General features: G+C 42.1%; 1 protein-coding gene across 2 annotated transcripts in view; it reads left to right on the plus strand.

The window, feature by feature from the left end:
• LOC118337443 (protein unc-79 homolog) overlaps positions 1 to 13,063 on the plus strand; it is a 32,709-nt gene extending 19,646 nt beyond the window's left edge. Inside the window, exons 22-48 of one of the 2 annotated variants that reach the window (XM_035674486.1) lie at positions 616 to 817; positions 967 to 1,149; positions 1,809 to 1,877; positions 2,190 to 2,527; positions 2,649 to 2,831; positions 3,025 to 3,187; positions 3,522 to 3,671; positions 3,806 to 5,089; positions 6,020 to 6,121; positions 6,637 to 6,753; positions 7,463 to 7,565; positions 7,656 to 7,796; positions 7,923 to 7,961; positions 8,087 to 8,199; positions 8,424 to 8,509; positions 8,900 to 9,073; positions 9,377 to 9,445; positions 9,534 to 9,644; positions 10,923 to 11,027; positions 11,129 to 11,206; positions 11,328 to 11,417; positions 11,535 to 11,710; positions 11,885 to 12,068; positions 12,174 to 12,377; positions 12,575 to 12,652; positions 12,734 to 12,775; positions 12,875 to 13,063. In XM_035674486.1, coding sequence (XP_035530379.1) covers positions 616 to 817; positions 967 to 1,149; positions 1,809 to 1,877; positions 2,190 to 2,527; positions 2,649 to 2,831; positions 3,025 to 3,187; positions 3,522 to 3,671; positions 3,806 to 5,089; positions 6,020 to 6,121; positions 6,637 to 6,753; positions 7,463 to 7,565; positions 7,656 to 7,796; positions 7,923 to 7,961; positions 8,087 to 8,199; positions 8,424 to 8,509; positions 8,900 to 9,073; positions 9,377 to 9,445; positions 9,534 to 9,644; positions 10,923 to 11,027; positions 11,129 to 11,206; positions 11,328 to 11,417; positions 11,535 to 11,710; positions 11,885 to 12,068; positions 12,174 to 12,377; positions 12,575 to 12,652; positions 12,734 to 12,775; positions 12,875 to 13,063 — 4,773 coding nt within the window. The remainder of the gene's footprint in view (positions 1 to 615; positions 818 to 966; positions 1,150 to 1,808; positions 1,878 to 2,189; positions 2,528 to 2,648; positions 2,832 to 3,024; positions 3,188 to 3,521; positions 3,672 to 3,805; positions 5,090 to 6,019; positions 6,122 to 6,636; positions 6,754 to 7,462; positions 7,566 to 7,655; positions 7,797 to 7,922; positions 7,962 to 8,086; positions 8,200 to 8,423; positions 8,510 to 8,899; positions 9,074 to 9,376; positions 9,446 to 9,533; positions 9,645 to 10,922; positions 11,028 to 11,128; positions 11,207 to 11,327; positions 11,418 to 11,534; positions 11,711 to 11,884; positions 12,069 to 12,173; positions 12,378 to 12,574; positions 12,653 to 12,733; positions 12,776 to 12,874) is intronic. The other variant, XM_035674485.1, reaches the window with a different exon arrangement.
• Positions 13,064 to 15,743: the final 2,680 nt, after the last annotated feature.

Genomic DNA, 15,743 nt, shown 5'->3' on the forward strand with positions numbered 1-15,743 from the left:
TATATATATATATATATACATGCTGAAATCGGACTAAATATCTACAGTAAAAGGAAATATGTTTGTAGGAATTTACATAGGCAATACAGTATTAGTCTTCAGTGCTCTTTATGAAAACTCAAAGAACCAGAACCCACTTCTTTTGACAACCTTGTATGGATTTACCAATCTTTACTTTTTTGAAAACTAATAAGTAATGGAGTATACAGTATTTTGGCATGCATCCAGTAACTATTTATAGTTCGACTACACTTTTATTGCAGAAATATTGCAGTGAAGCACATTTATTGAATAGTTTACAATTCACACTTTTTATTGTTTTTATCTAATCTAATCTTCTGATTATTTTCTTGATTGATTGATTTCCAAAAGCCAAAGATGACATCTTCAAATTGTCTTTTCAAATTGCCAACAGTCAGAAACCCAAGTATATTTAGCTCACTAAAGTTAAAGCAGCAAATTCTCACATTTGAAAATCTTGAACCATCCATGTTTGGCATATTTGCCAGAAAAAGTTATTTAATTGACAGATTAACTGATTAGTTAAAATAATTCTGCACCTGTTTTGATAAGCAATAAATCATTTCACTTGACTAATTGTTTCTTGTTGTCCAGGGGTTATGCCTGTGCCTGGATTTCCAGTTCGACACTGTAGTGAGGGATCGGCCTATCATCCTCAGCAAACTCCTGCTGCTGCACTTTCTGAAAAAAGACATTCCTGCGCTTAGCTGGGAGTTCTTCGTCAACAGATTTGAAACATTATCTCTGGAGGCTCAGTTACACCTGGACTGCAACAAAGAGTTCCCTTTCCCTACTAGTATGTAGCCGCTGTGTCCCCATTCAGAGTTTTAACACCTGATCCACCTACCTCTACCTACTTATGTTTGTCTACATAATATATATTCTAAGAGAAATATTACAGCCTGATGGTGCTCCAAATTAAGTTCATAATCTTTCTTTTGACAGCCATCACAGCCGTACGAACCAATGTGGCCAACCTCAGTGATGCAGCAATGTGGAAGATACGACGTGCCCGTTTTGCCAGGAATCGGCAGAAGAGTGTGCGTTCGCTCCGTGACAGCGTGAAGGGAGGCCCAGGAGAGTCTAAACGGGCATTTTCACTCCCTGAGTCACTGAGCAACCGACTTCGTGAGTATCAGCCAGTCTGTGTTCTCTTTTAAATCTGAACCTGTGTCACTTTCACTCAGTCTGTGGTCTAACAGTATTTGCAAATACCTTCTAAGTCTTTAAGTACCTCACCAGGTGCTTTGTCCAACATGGCATTACAGAGACGATCCATGCATGTATAGTTTGGATTTGTCCTCATGTGGTGATCACTGCCCATTTTCTATTCCCTGTGGGTAAAGCCAAATGCGTTTTTATTTGCAAATACTATTTGACCAAAGTCTGGTCTCATTTTCCTAATGTTTCTCTCCTCACTTGTTTGGTCCCAGCGTTCATTTCACTTGAATGTCTTAACACTTACTTTGTTTAATGAAGGAGGAACTCTCTAGCATGTCATTCATTTTATCTAAGGCTCTGCATCGAAGGCTTCTTGGAGATGCAACTTGTGTTGGCTTCAAACATGATGTGGTTATTTGATATTATTTGTGATTTGTGAAATGCCCTAATTCTTGATAACACTTAGATTTAATACTGTTTTGAGGCCATGTAGTGTGTTTATTGTGTGTATGTCTTTATGTGTGCACATGTTTTGGACAACAATGTTGGACAAAGCTCAGACACATGTCCTGTACTACCTCCCCTGTACATTCTCCTAAATTGTGCTCTTCATATGTGGTTTTTAGCTCTAAGGCTTACGAGGCAAGAGCACTCTGCCCCGACACTGGGAGATATGATAGAGAAAGTCCTGCCAGGTAAATAACAACATAAATCTGAAACATTATTAACTATAGTATTATTTTTCATAATTATTATTATATTGGAGGAAAAGTACAGTATGATTATCTTATTTTTATGTGAAATCATGAAAAAGCAATGTTTGCTCTGTAGTGACAGTCATTGTTTTTTCATCCTTTCATCCTTGTTTTTACCTCGAACAGATTCCATGAACATGTTGCACTGATATATGTGTATATTGCATGATGATGTCTCCACCTGTCCTGACTGTCCACACCTCTGTGTTGTTGTCCCCGCCTGCTCCTGCACCCTTCCCTCTCTGTCTGCAGCACGTTTCCTCCCGCACTTTAACCCTGACGCTTCAGCCCCTCTTGTAGGCCAGACCCCATCTCCCGAGGACAACACCGTCATCAGAGACCTGCTTCCTGAGGACGTCGGCATAGATCACCAGACGGTTCACCAGCTGATCATGGTGCTCATGAAATTTATGGCTAAAGACCAGAGCAGTGCAGAGGCCGACATTGGCAGTGCCAAGGCTTTTAACACAGTGAAGCGTCACCTGTATGTGCTTCTGGGCTATGACCAACAGGAGGGCTGCTTCATGATTGCACCTCAGAAGATGCGCACCTCCACCTGTTTCAACGCCTTCATCGCCGGCATTGCACAAGTGACTGACATATAATATATTATCACCTTTTTTGGTATTCTGTAACAGTAGATAGAGATTGTTGTGAGGTATATAACAGTTGAACATGAATGCTAATGAATTGAATTGTTGTTTCTTCCAGGTGATGGACTACAATATTGGTTTAGGGAAGCAGCTGCTCCCCCTGGTGGTCCAGGTGTTGAAGTACTGCACTTGTCCCCAGCTGAGACACTATTTCCAGCAGCCGCCTCGATGCTCTCTGTGGGCTCTGAAGCCCCACATCAGACAGATGTGGCTCAAAGCCTTGCTAGTTATCCTTTATAAGGTACTCTTTATATTACTATGTGTCAGTGTGATTTCATTGCATGGATCATAATTCATTCAGTCACCTAGATGTTTTTGTGATTGCTGAATCTTGCTGTACATATTTTATTTATATCTTAAGATATACAGTATGAATTACAAAGCAAATGGCAGCTATACATCATAAGCTTATTATATTTTTCTATGGACCGTAGTACCCTTACAGAGACATGGACGGCAGTAAAGTGGTCCTCCATCTGATCCACATCACCATCAACACACTGAATGCCCAGTATCACAGCTGTCGTCCCCATGCCACAGCAGGACCACTCTACAGTGATAACTCTAACATAAGCCGCTACAGCGAGAAAGAAAAAGGTGAAGCAAAATAAAGGATGTTGTTTATGTCAAGACTATACTGCTAAAACAGCTAGCAGTAAAATACATATAGAATACATAGACTTCCTAGAGTGATCTTAAGACATTCTCTTAAGAAATGTTTAATATTAAGAAGAAAAAAAATGTTAATCGTTGATTTTAGGTGGATATCTTTTTTTTTTGATTAACTAATCTGCAGTCATTGATTGCATTTTGGAAGATCTATACCATGTAGATCATAATGATAGGATATGATGAAATTGACACTCATAGTGAATGAATCCGTGTCATCCTCTGAAATGCAGTACTGATGTTAATTATTCTCCATCTTTAGAAGAGGACAGTGTATTTGATGAGTCAGACGTCCATGACACGCCGACTGGTGCTGCTAACAAGGAGTCACAGACCTTCTTTGCCCGCCTAAAGAGGATTGGTGGCAGCAAGTCTGTGAAGTACCAGCCGGTAGAGCTGAATGCCAAGAAAAGTAAGAAGCAGAGGCTTTCAGAGTAAAGTGTAGTATAACAGCACATCGACTAAATCTTTCTCAGCAGAACATATTTTGAATATTGCAGGAGGCTTTTCACTGGGATAAAATCAAATTTTTCTTCTTTGTATCAGGTGAAATTGAGCTGTCAGAGTACCGTGAAGCCAGTGCGCTTCAGGACAGCATTCTGCACTGTGTGAGGGAGGAAAGCACCAGGAAGAAGCGACTGCAGGCCATGCATAAGCAGAAGTCTCTGGACATTTCCAACACTGACTCTATCCTCTTCAATCTGGATGAACATCGGCGTAAATCCTGCATCGATCGGTGTGACATGCAGGTGCCCCCTGTGGTCCTGCCCCCTTCCTCAGCCACATCCCACAGTAGGCATCATGGCAAAGGATCATCTGATGGTTCTTCGGTTCGTGTTGAAGGCAGTGATGCCGTGGACAGGCGAGGCTCTCGAGGCGGCCATTCTGACATCTCCAAGCCTGTCATCCCAGAGGTTCGCCTCAGCTGTATGGAGACTTTTGAGGACAAGTTGGACCAAAGCTCACTGGAAGAATCAGCTCAGGGGAAGGAGGACCAAGACCTCATCGACCTCTCCTCTGATTGCACCTCAATTCCAGAAAAACACTCACTGCTCTCCATGTCTGACAGCGACTCCTTGGTGTTTGAACCGCTGCCTCCTCTGAGGATCGTAGAGAGCGATGAGGAGTTTGACCTTAACACCATCATGGCTTCCAAGTTCAATGGGAGTCCGAAGGTCTCGGCTTCCCCTGCAAGTAGCAGCACTTTGCGGCTGTCTCCTGTGGTTCAGGTGAGTGTAGAAGACTGTTCTAGTGATAAAAAGACCCCAGACCATGTGGTGAGAAAGGGAGACACAGAGCAACCTTTTCTGGAAAAGAAGCTGAACCGTGTGACTCCCAGCACCTCTCTTGATCTCCCTGACCGACAAGAAAGTGTCTGCCATGAAAGCCCCATGACCCTGAAGCAGAAGAGAGATCTACTGAGGAAGACTCCACACGTCCCTTACACCTCTCTAGACGACACGTCCGTGACCTCTGAGGAAGTAAAGATCGTGTTGGGAACAGGGACAAGTCCCTCTGGTAGGACCATCTTCCTGGATATCCCAGAGGACAAAGCAGAGCCTCTTTCCTCACCAGAAATAAGCAAGAGTAACAGCAACGACGAAGAAGAGTATGGGGATGATGAAGAGGACGACGACATGGGCGATGAAGGGGACAGCGACCCTAAACCTGACAACGGGGACGACAACGATGAGACAGAGTTTAAAATCCAGATTGTTCCCAGACAGCGGAAGCAGAGGAAGATAGCTGTCAGCGCCATCCAGAGGGAATACCTGGACATCACGTTCAATATGTTCGAGAAGCTGGGTGGTGAGCAGGCCACAGAAACTGGTAAGAAGGAGGTATAGATAAAGATCATTCCTGCATTACCAGTGTGATGGTCAGGTGTTGTGTAATAAGTGTCAAACTGATCTATTAAGAAGATGTTTAAGATTTGAGGAGGCTTATCAAATTCCTTTTACATAATAATCATGTTTTGTACCAGTGTGAACAAAAGTGTGTATCTTAACCTTTTAAACTATAACAAGTTTTAGTGCATTTACTACAAATCATCTATATTTTAGGTCACAGTTGATCATTTACCAAACCATGCTTATGTGTTTTTCTATAGTTCCAGGCATCCAGTGGTTTTCATTTCCATACAATAAGAACTAGTAAATAATAAATAAAATTCTATGAAAACCTTTATTAAATCAATTATAGATCACTTCACACAGCATATTCCAAATATAATGGACACCAGTGGTAGCCTGATATTCTAGGAACAATCTAAAAGTGAGACTAGCATGTATTTAGACAGCATAAATGTAAAGGATACATGATTTGTAGTAAAGGAGATAAATATTGCCAACACACGGATATGTTCCTTATGTGTTTAATATAAATGTACTGTACAAGCTGCCTCAAATCTTCATTTGACTCCAGCTGTGTGGTATCATGTGGTGTGTTTCTATATATGTGTTCACTCTTCCTTTCCTTTCATACTAACACTTCAGAGGTTTTTCAGCACACATCAGAAGCTGTGAAACTATATAATTTGACTTAACATAAAAGAAGCAGAAGAGGTGGTGAGAGAAACAAAACTCTAAACTTCACATAAGAAACCGTTCTTAAATTACGACTAAATAAACTTTAACTATCTCCTAATGGTAGCAAAAGTAGTGCTTATTACTACTGAATGTCTATATCTCATGCAGTTTTTTTATTGGCATAAAACGGCATATATTCTGATGCCAGTGCCCCGCCCATATTGCCTTGCAGATCACAAAGTTCTGTCTACATTGGAAAAGCCACGAGAATCTGCCTCAGCCCCAACGCTTGAAGCTGCTATGCCTGAAACAAGCCACCGTTCTTCAGTATCAAGTAGGATCCAAATACTTCTTAGTCTCCTTATAAACTTCAATAAATTTGACTGTTGTGGTATCATTATGAGGGCCTTAATTTGCCATTTTTTAAATTATTTGTGTGCTATTTCCTATATTATCTGTGCAGACAACAAAAAAAGCATAGGCTATGCTTCCTATAGCAAACTCCATATTGGAAATGGAAATATGCAATAACATCACATAATATTATTTGACTTATTATTATAAAGCCAGTAAAATTACTGAGAAAATCTAGAAAAAAAACATAATGTTTTATACATTTATTTTCAAATCAGTTTCACTCTAAAATATTTTTATAATGTTGAAGTTCCTCAAAAGGACTGAGCTGAATAAGTGACTTAATTTTGTCCTTATAATAAAATTACATCACCATCTATTTTCATGTGTGTCTTACCTATTTCCGTGTAACCACACACACTTGTTGGTATTGTTGCTAATGTGGTCTTAGCAGATACTTCAATCCAGGTGTTATTTTCTGTGTCTGACCTTCAGCTCAGTACCGTCAGGTGAAGCGAGGCTCCTTGGGAGCTCTGACCATGAGCCAGCTAATGAAGAGACAGCTGGAACATCAGTCCAGTGCACCACACAACATCAGCACCTGGGAGACCGGTCAGTCACTTTACACTTTTCTTTATTCCCTAATAAGGAGATATATGTTGTAACACGTTGAAAATGTGAATAAACAGTAATAAAGTAACTTATTGGTCACTTATTGACATGAAATATAAATTAAACTGTTAAAATACAATACAATAAAGCAAAAAAGAAAAAGTAAGCAAAAATAATATATGCAAATGAGGAAACACTTATTATTCATTAGTCAAAAGTATCCATTATTTTGATTTACTATATAATATTGGACTAATCCTATAGTATTTACTATCTCTAAAACCAGGACAAACTTGTGAATAGTAAGTAACTCCGACTAGAGGATTCTATAGTAGATAATGATGATTTACAAGAGAACTGACAGATACTGTATTAATGAGTCATCAGGTAATGATTACTTTATACATATCTGTGAATCTACATACTGACTTTCTTTATGATTATGACATGTTGCTACAGAGTTTTTAATTTCACCATGTAACTCTACCTGTCATAATCATGAAGTAATAATGGATTACTAAGTAACTACTTAGTATGATGTATCACTTTACTTGAGGGGCACAGAGAGAGCACCTAATGATTTAGCAATTAGTCGTTGATACCAAAAAAAGATATGTTTTTTAAAAACAAAACTAAGATGTTATTCCTCATTGACCTCATTCAGCATCTAATAATTGACATAATAACTGTTCTTTTGTTTCCTTTGTAGGTCCAACAAAGACCAGTCTGCTCTCTGCACCAAGCACAGTCAGCATGTTTGTCCCCGCACCTGAGGAGTTTATCGATGAGCAGCCTACCACGATGTCTGACAGGTGGATGAATCAATCGACAGCTATACCTGTATTGAAAAGAGTCATTTTAATGTGTAAAGCTGCCTGGCTTATTTCTATGTGATGTCCCAGGTGTCGGGACTGTGCAGCCGTGCTGGAGGAATACGATGAGGAGACTCTCAGCCTCGCAGTGGTCGTTCTTTCCATGTTTATCCACCTCAGCCCTGATCTGGCTGCTCCGATGCTTCTTGACATCATGCAGTCTGTGGGCAGGTACAGCCGCTCCAGCAATCTACATCCACACAGCACTTCACCGTTAAATGAAGTTTCATAACTCACCCTTAGAGCTCATACATAATTCATCCATGAGTCCTAATCCACTGCTTTAACTTCTTTCAGGTTGGCATCTAGTGGCAATTTTTCTGGACAAGCTGAGAGGTATGGGACATTAAAGCCGTCACACCAGTGTGCTCAGATATTCAGTGCCCATAGATGAGTTTAATAATGGATGTGAAGTGTGACCGCCTGTCCAACACAGCCATTCTCCCTCTGATGTTTTGCAGTATGTTGATCCCAGGGAATGTAGCAGGTGTAGCCAAGCAGTTCCTACGCTGTATGTTTCACCAGCTGGCCCCTAATGGCATCCTGCCCCAACTCTTCCAGAGTAACATCAAAGGTCTGCTCATACCACGGACTACTAAACTCAAAAATCCTTCAAATGGAACTGCACAATTCTGCAGTCTGTGTGTTTTAACCTCTTTATAACCTATGGTAGAGGCATATTTCACTGATTTACTTTCCATATTTATTTTAATCTATCTGTTATTTAAGACATACTTAATAGGCTCCCACTAGACATACTGTCACCTTCACTCTTTTTATGTTCTTTTGTTTTTGCAGATGGAAGTTTTCTGCGAACACTTGCATCTTCCCTGATAGACTTTAATGAACTGAGTTCTGTTGCTGCCCTCAACATGTTGCTCGAGGTGGGTTTTTTCTTTCACATAATTGTGTTGAGTCATGTAACCAGCAGGAGGAGCTCTTGTCAAAGCAAAGGCTTTTGTGGCTCCAGCTACATGCATAGCATAAGCCCATCTAAAACAACAAACCATCGGGGCATTCAAGAAAACCTGCCTTCCTCTGCACCACTTTACCAGTTTATTGTCACTGTTAAGCTAAATAAATGACACAGATAAGAACCCGTTGATGCATGAGCTCATCCAAGCGGTCATCTGTGCTTCATTGTCCTAAATCCCCTGCTCTCATCATGAGCATTGTGATTGATCAGGACTGAATGATCAGTTAAATGGAAATATCTTCGCTTATAGAATGTCATTATATAACCCTGTTGTGGTTTATGCCTCTGTGGCCTCCAGGGCTTCAACAACAAGAAGAGTCTGCCAGCAGGGGGCACAATGCTGCACTGCCTGGAAAATATTGCCACCTTCATGGAGGCTCTCCCCATGGACTCTCCCAGCAACCTGTGGACAACCATCTGCAACCAGTTCCAGACCTTCCTCACAAAACTGCCCTCTGTGCTTCCTCTTAAGGTAGATATCGACTCTTCCGTTCACTTAGTCATGGTCTGATATGGTTTAATGTGATTATGGCTCGAGGAAAAAGCGTCTAGTGGTGCCCTTGTCGGGTTCAATAGGACAAAGTCTTGAAAATTTTTTAATTGATTTGACTCTGATGCTTTTGACCTTGGAGGTCAGATTAGTGTACTCAATTTATCACTGCAGACAAACACCAAGTCCAGGAATATGGTTATGCACTATGCAATTATTTTCAACTTTAAAACCTACTGACATTTTCAACACTTTTTTTTATTTGCAATCTGTGTGCCTCATTAGTGCCCCATGGATTCCAGCTTGAGGATTATCATTTGTTTGCTGAAAATCCCAACGACAAATGCAACTCGGGTAAGCCCAGAGCCGAATTTTTCATGCTGATGTGCCCAAATTCTGGCCTTTAATATCCACCCCTTTTTCTTCTTCTTCCATCCTACAGAGCCTCCTGGAGCCTTTCTCCAAGCTGCTGAGCTTTGTCATCCAGTATGGCATGTTCAGCCTCTCCTACCTCGTAGAACTATGTGGACTGTGTTACAAAGCCTTCAACAAGGTACTCATGAGTGTGATTACGTGATTGTGTAAAAGACATAGAATTTGATATGTAGGATTGAAACATGTGCTGACATCCAGTATTTATGCAGTCCTGAAAGAGTTAAACCTTTTAAACTAATCTGCACTGTAAAAAATGTTGATCTCCTGTTTGCAGGCCATCATCACTCTTTTGGTGCTACACCTACTTCCCTGACTCTCCAGTCAGCCAGAAATGTGGCCATGTGTCACAGATGATTAAGTAGGCAATCAGCCAGTATTGATTAACATGATTAGTTGGTGTGCTAGGGCTAAGGATGTATGGTGTGTTTCTGAGTGGCTGTTTCAGACAGAGATGGAGCCAGGGCTGTCTGCACTGTTGGACCAGATGGATCCTCAGTCCTCCACCACTGTCAACACTGCATGCTTTATGTCTCCTGCAGTATTGATTTTCTACACCCTCTTTAATTCCTCACCGTATAATATCCTCTTTTCAAAACCTGGAGTCACTATGAGCAATTGCTTTTGGAACCTGTCCTGTGCAGTTGTTTTATGGAGAGTTGAGGTTTCTGGGGGGCACTGGGAGGATTTTTCAGCCGGTTCCGTCATCTCTGGAGGTCAGACTTTAACGACGCAAAGTCAGGTTTCTAGACCTACTAAAGTTTGTCTCATGCACCATTTGTCACAGCTGCAGTGCACTATACGCCGAATTCAACTGGGCCCAATAGCTTAAGAAGAGCCTATGATTTGCTATTTACCAAACGGACATGCTCCATTAACTTTTAATTATGAGAGTGCCGCATACAGGTATGCACATTAAAAAGGCACACGGTGAGAAATGTCAGGCAGCTCTGCATTCTGTAAGAGCGGAGGAGCATGTGCCTGCGCCTAACATAACCAAACATGACTGCATAGAGAAAGAGAGAGGCAAAGTGGAAGCCAGAAGATGACAGTGTGGTTTGTAAACAGGCAGCTGGGCTTTGTGTGGAAGGGATGAACAAAGAGAGCAGCCTGTCCTCAGGGAGGGAGAAGGCAGGCTGACAGCCTCATCTGAGCTGCCTGGGACTCTGGGAGGAGAGATCTGGACTGGCCTAAATCTACTCTTCAGCTTCACTATTCTCTGTCTATTCTCTGTCTCCCTGCCTCCCCTCCCTCCCCTCTCCCTGCCTGTCCTTCCCCCTCTATTCAGACTACAGAGTTTATGCTCTCCTCACAGCATGAGTAAGGGAGAGTGATAATAGAAAAAGGCAGTCTTGCTGCATCAGTACATTTACTCCACTCTCTATCTCCTTGCATCCAGGAGAGAGATAAGTTCTACATGTCCCGCATTGTGGTGTTAGAGCTTTTGCAGGCTCTCAAGTTCAAGTCTCCTCTGCCTGACACAAACTTGTTACTGCTGGTCCAGGTAAAAATACTGGCTTTTAAGCACTTCAGTTCACAACAAACAAACAAATCACAGTGTTTCATGTTGAATACAATTCTAAAGCTCACTGTGGAATTTCTCAGTTTGTTTGTGCAGATATCGGTACACGGCTAGCAGAATCCACCATCATCCAAAAGCACATGATCGCAACGCTGCCGGGGGTAAGACTTAAGCCGTTGTGCATTTGTATCTTATTAAAATCGGCCTCATAAAACAGCAGGAAACAAAGATAGACCCCACTGTGATTCCTCCTAAAGGATAAACTGTTTTTGTTCCCGACAGTGCACAACAGCAGCCATGGAATGCATGAGACAATACATAAGTGAGCTCCTGGACTTCATTGCTGATATGCACACGCTAACCAAACTTAAAGTAAGTCTTATTCTTCATGTGACCGCCACAACTTGCATAGTATCTTATTTTTTATATCTAGTTTTTTTTTCCATATGTTTGCCTTATTTCTTTCCTCACACCAAATCTGTTATTCAGAGCCATATGAAGGCTTGCTGTCAGCCGCTGCATGAGGACACTTTCGGGGGGAACCTGAAAGTGGGCTTGGCACAAGTCGCAGCCATGGAAATCAGCAAAGGCAATCACCGTGATAACAAAGCTGTAGTCCGCTATCTTCCCTGGCTTTATCATCCACCATCCACCATGCAACAAGGGTAAGAATGACAAAACTACAAACGAGTTTAGTAATGATTCAATGACTTACAGGGTCAGTTTACCCAGAAAAACAGAAACATATAATGTATAATCCTGAGGAGTATGAGAATAAAGTAAATATTATATTATAGGCTGTTGTAAAACTAAATTTCAATGTTTTTTTTTCTCTGCAGGCCAAAAGAATTCATCGAGTGTGTGTCCCACATCCGTCAGCTGTCCTGGCTACTTTTGGGCTCCCTGACACACTGTGCCCTGCACCAGGGCTCCACCTCCTGTATGCCCATCCCCCTGGATGCTGGCTCCCACATCGCAGATCATCTCATAGTCATCCTCATTGGTTTTCCAGAACAGTCAAAGGTCTGGCAGAAACAAATCCCTTTAAATGACCCCACCCAGGTTTTGTTAATCTGATCTATAACCACCTCACTGGCCTTCTGTTTTGGTCTTGATCTCTGTCCCCAGACGTCGGTGCTGCACATGTGCTCTCTGTTCCACGCCTTCATGTTTGCCCAGCTGTGGACCATCTACTGCGAGCAGGCAGCCGCTGCTCCGTCCCTGCTAAACCAGAACCAGACAGAGTTTTCCTCCAGCGCCATCCTCACTGGCCTGGAGTTCTGGAGTCGAGTTACACCCAGCATCCTGCAGCTCATGGCCCACAATAAAGTGGTGAGTGCTCTGCCTTATCCTTTTCCACTTGGGATCTATTTAAGATAGCTGAAGTAGGAATAGGGGCTTTGAAATGTGGTGTGCTTGTTCATATGTGAAATATGAAGAGAGGAGTTCATTTTCAACTCTTGGATTAATTCCTTTTTTATTTATGATAACTGTGTTAGAGAAAATCAGTTGATATTTTCTTCTCTCAGATGGTAGAGATGGTGTGTCTTCATGTCATTAGTTTGATGGAAGCCCTGCAAGAGTGCAACTCAACCATCTTTGTCAAGGTTTGTGTAACTCAACATGGTTAATACATGATTACCTTAGCATGTAGCATAATACTTATCCATCCCCATTTTTTCCTATAGCTAATCCCGATGTGGCTACCCATGATTCAATCAAACCTGAAGGTAAGGCTTTTAAAACACTTTGCTCCATTATTGATACAGATTATAAATATACAAGTAACTATAGACTATTTTCCCCTTCTCCTGTCTTTGCTTCATCAGCATCTGTCTGCGGGGCTGCAGTTGCGTCTCCAGGCCATCCAGAACCGTGTGAACCACCAGTGTCTGCAGGGCCAGACATCCGGAGCCCCTCCGTTTGCTCTGCGCAAATGGCTGCAGTGCACCCAGTTCAAGATGGCTCAGGTGGAGATCCAGTCGTCTGAGGCTGCCTCACAGTTCTACCCCATGTGACCTGCTCTGTGGTCACCTCAGATCCAGTCTGGGTCCTTAGACCTGCATGCATCATCTCTGGCTGAACCCTCCAACCAAAAAAAGGACTCTTAAATAAAACTGATGCTGTGTGGGATTCATTTGGACTGAATCATTTTCAGCACCTTTAGTATAATACCTGTACATGTACAGTAAATCTATGCTATTTTAAAGTACTAGCGCTGGAGCTGATAATTAAAGGTTTGGCAGGCTTGTATGGGATAATTGTATCAGGTGCCTAACTGTTGTATTCAACAGACTTGAAGAGTCAGTAGATGACTAAGAATTTCTATAGAGCCTTGTTAGTAATAGTGAGAGTCTGAAAGCAAATGCTTGTTGAATCTTCAATATCCTCACCCTGTGACATTCATATTCTATCACTTTTTAAGTTGCTTGGTTGCAAGCTGGATAATAAAAGTACGAGTTTTTCTAAACGTTGAGACACTTTGTCATTTCATATGAATTGCCGACCCCTTCAAAATTCAAATGTGACATTTACTGCCTTTTGATGTCCTGACTGATGTGGAAAATGTCCAGTTTACCATAATGCAGATGGCAGAGTGATAAAATCAGCTCTGTTGTTTACTCTTCTGGACGAGAAACCGAACCTCAGGTGTCTCCGGGAAAATGACATGACATGCATTAGTCAGCTCCCGTCTGAGATCCTTGTCAGACTGTCAGTCATGCTGCCTCTCGCCATCAGAGCTCAGATCGATCAGAGGGCCAATCTGAGTTGCAGCAGCAGCTTTGTAACTCGATAAGGTGGAGCCAGACATTGGAGGTAAACAAGACTATTTTGGTTGTGCCCCCCCTCCCCGCCCCAAAGTGGAAAGCACCCTCTTTACTTCTCCATCCCCCTCTTCATTGGCAGCACCGAAACAGATTGGACCACGCATATACCAAGCAAACACAATTACCTTTGGCCTAATGTGGTTTGTTGTGATTAAGCATTGTTGTGAGGTCTAACCGCATTACCACGAAGCTCTTGTCTGAGAATAACAGATGACATGACAGCAGGGCTAGAAAGCCGAACAGCACATTAATCTTTGTTTTGATCTTCACTGCTGCAAGGATTTCATTATCAAGCCTTAAGATGAATTAGATCTGATTATATAAATGTATTCTGCAAGAAGAAATTGGTTTATTGGACAAAAAAAAGCCAAAATTTGATTTGCATGTATTTTAAAAAAAAATTGCTTTTTAGTCGCTGCAAGTATAAGAGGACCCATGTTGAGAGGTGTGTGCCAAATGAGTCACTAGTATAATGATATCACACAATGTGACTAATGAACGCACACACTCGCACAGACACACAGACACAGACACACACACACACACTCCCCGGTGACCCCAAGCTAGCTGAATCAGGCTGCAGTGCCCCTTCTCATCAACCTCTAGTCTTGGCTCATCAAAGAGCACCTCTCCTGCTGTGTTCGTCTGTGTGTTAGTGTGTACTAAAGTGATGATGGATGCAGGTGTGTGTGTGTATGTGTCCCAGCATGAGCATAGGTGTGCGTGTGTGTGTGTATGTGTGTTTAATCAAGTCCCCCTTGCTCTGGGGTTGCATCTGTCAGCCACTGCCACCGTTGTGATCGTTTGAACTCGCAGCCCTTTTCGAAAGAACCTCTCTCATTAGCAGCAGCTTATATAATCAGTGTCCCACAGGTATCCAGCACTTTCCCCGCCCCTGCCTGCCTGCCTGCTTCTTCCTGGAGGACCATATGGGAGTGCTGACCTGATGAGCAGGCAGCTGGAGGTACTGTGGGTAATTAACGCTGACCAAAGGCCTCTCAGGCAGAGAGGGTGTGAGTGGGTCCTCAAAGATTGTGAAGGTCAGCTTTGAAAGGACTGCACGCTCTCATACACACACACACACACAGATATTGTAGTCATGCGCCAGCACGGTGCATCACCAGGTGCGTGCATTGGTGACATTCCTTGATTAAACAGAGAGTTGAGAGAGGTAGTCTCACACAGGCTGCAGCATATCAAAAAATATCCAGTAGTTTTGCACAGAAACAATTTCAAAACCCCAAATGTTGAAGAGTCTGTGTACCAGCATCCCTTTGCTTAATGGAAATACCTCCTGAGAGCCTCGTAAAGCTTGTTGAGACAGTGACAATCTCTGGTCCCCTCTCCTACTGCTGTCACATTGCTTTTATTACAGTGAAATCCACAGCGCCCTGGCTGGACAATGCATGAATGTTTAAATTGCTCAGAGTGTCCATTGGCATTACCATCAAGTGGCATATCTAAAGCAGGGAAGGCAAAGTACTCTATGGTCCCTCATTCATGTTGTAATTCATTGACATTCCTCTTCAGTGACCCCCTGCATCAGCCTGTATAGTACAGGTTTGTCCCCCTTGTTTCTTTCACATCATTAACTACAGTAAATGTATAATGTGCAAATTAAGAAAGAAATGTCTACATGATTTAATGTAAGAATGTAACCTCTTTCAGAAGGGTGTTTTGAATCTATTACCTCCTTTTAGTTTCCAACAAAAGAATCCTAATTTTGTTATAGCAACTTGTGTTCTTGCTTCAGTAGCAGAATTCCCTCACACACATCCATGATTTCTTTTGTCACATTATTATTGATGAGCCCAGAGCCAGCACAATATGTAATCTATAAGTTTTCTTTCTTGCGTCATTAAGCCCCCTG

The sequence above is a fragment of the Morone saxatilis genome, unplaced genomic scaffold (genome assembly GCF_004916995.1).
Source record: "Morone saxatilis isolate NCDOM2014 unplaced genomic scaffold, NCSU_SB_2.0 Contig3, whole genome shotgun sequence".
Classification (NCBI taxonomy): Eukaryota; Metazoa; Chordata; class Actinopteri; family Moronidae; genus Morone; species Morone saxatilis.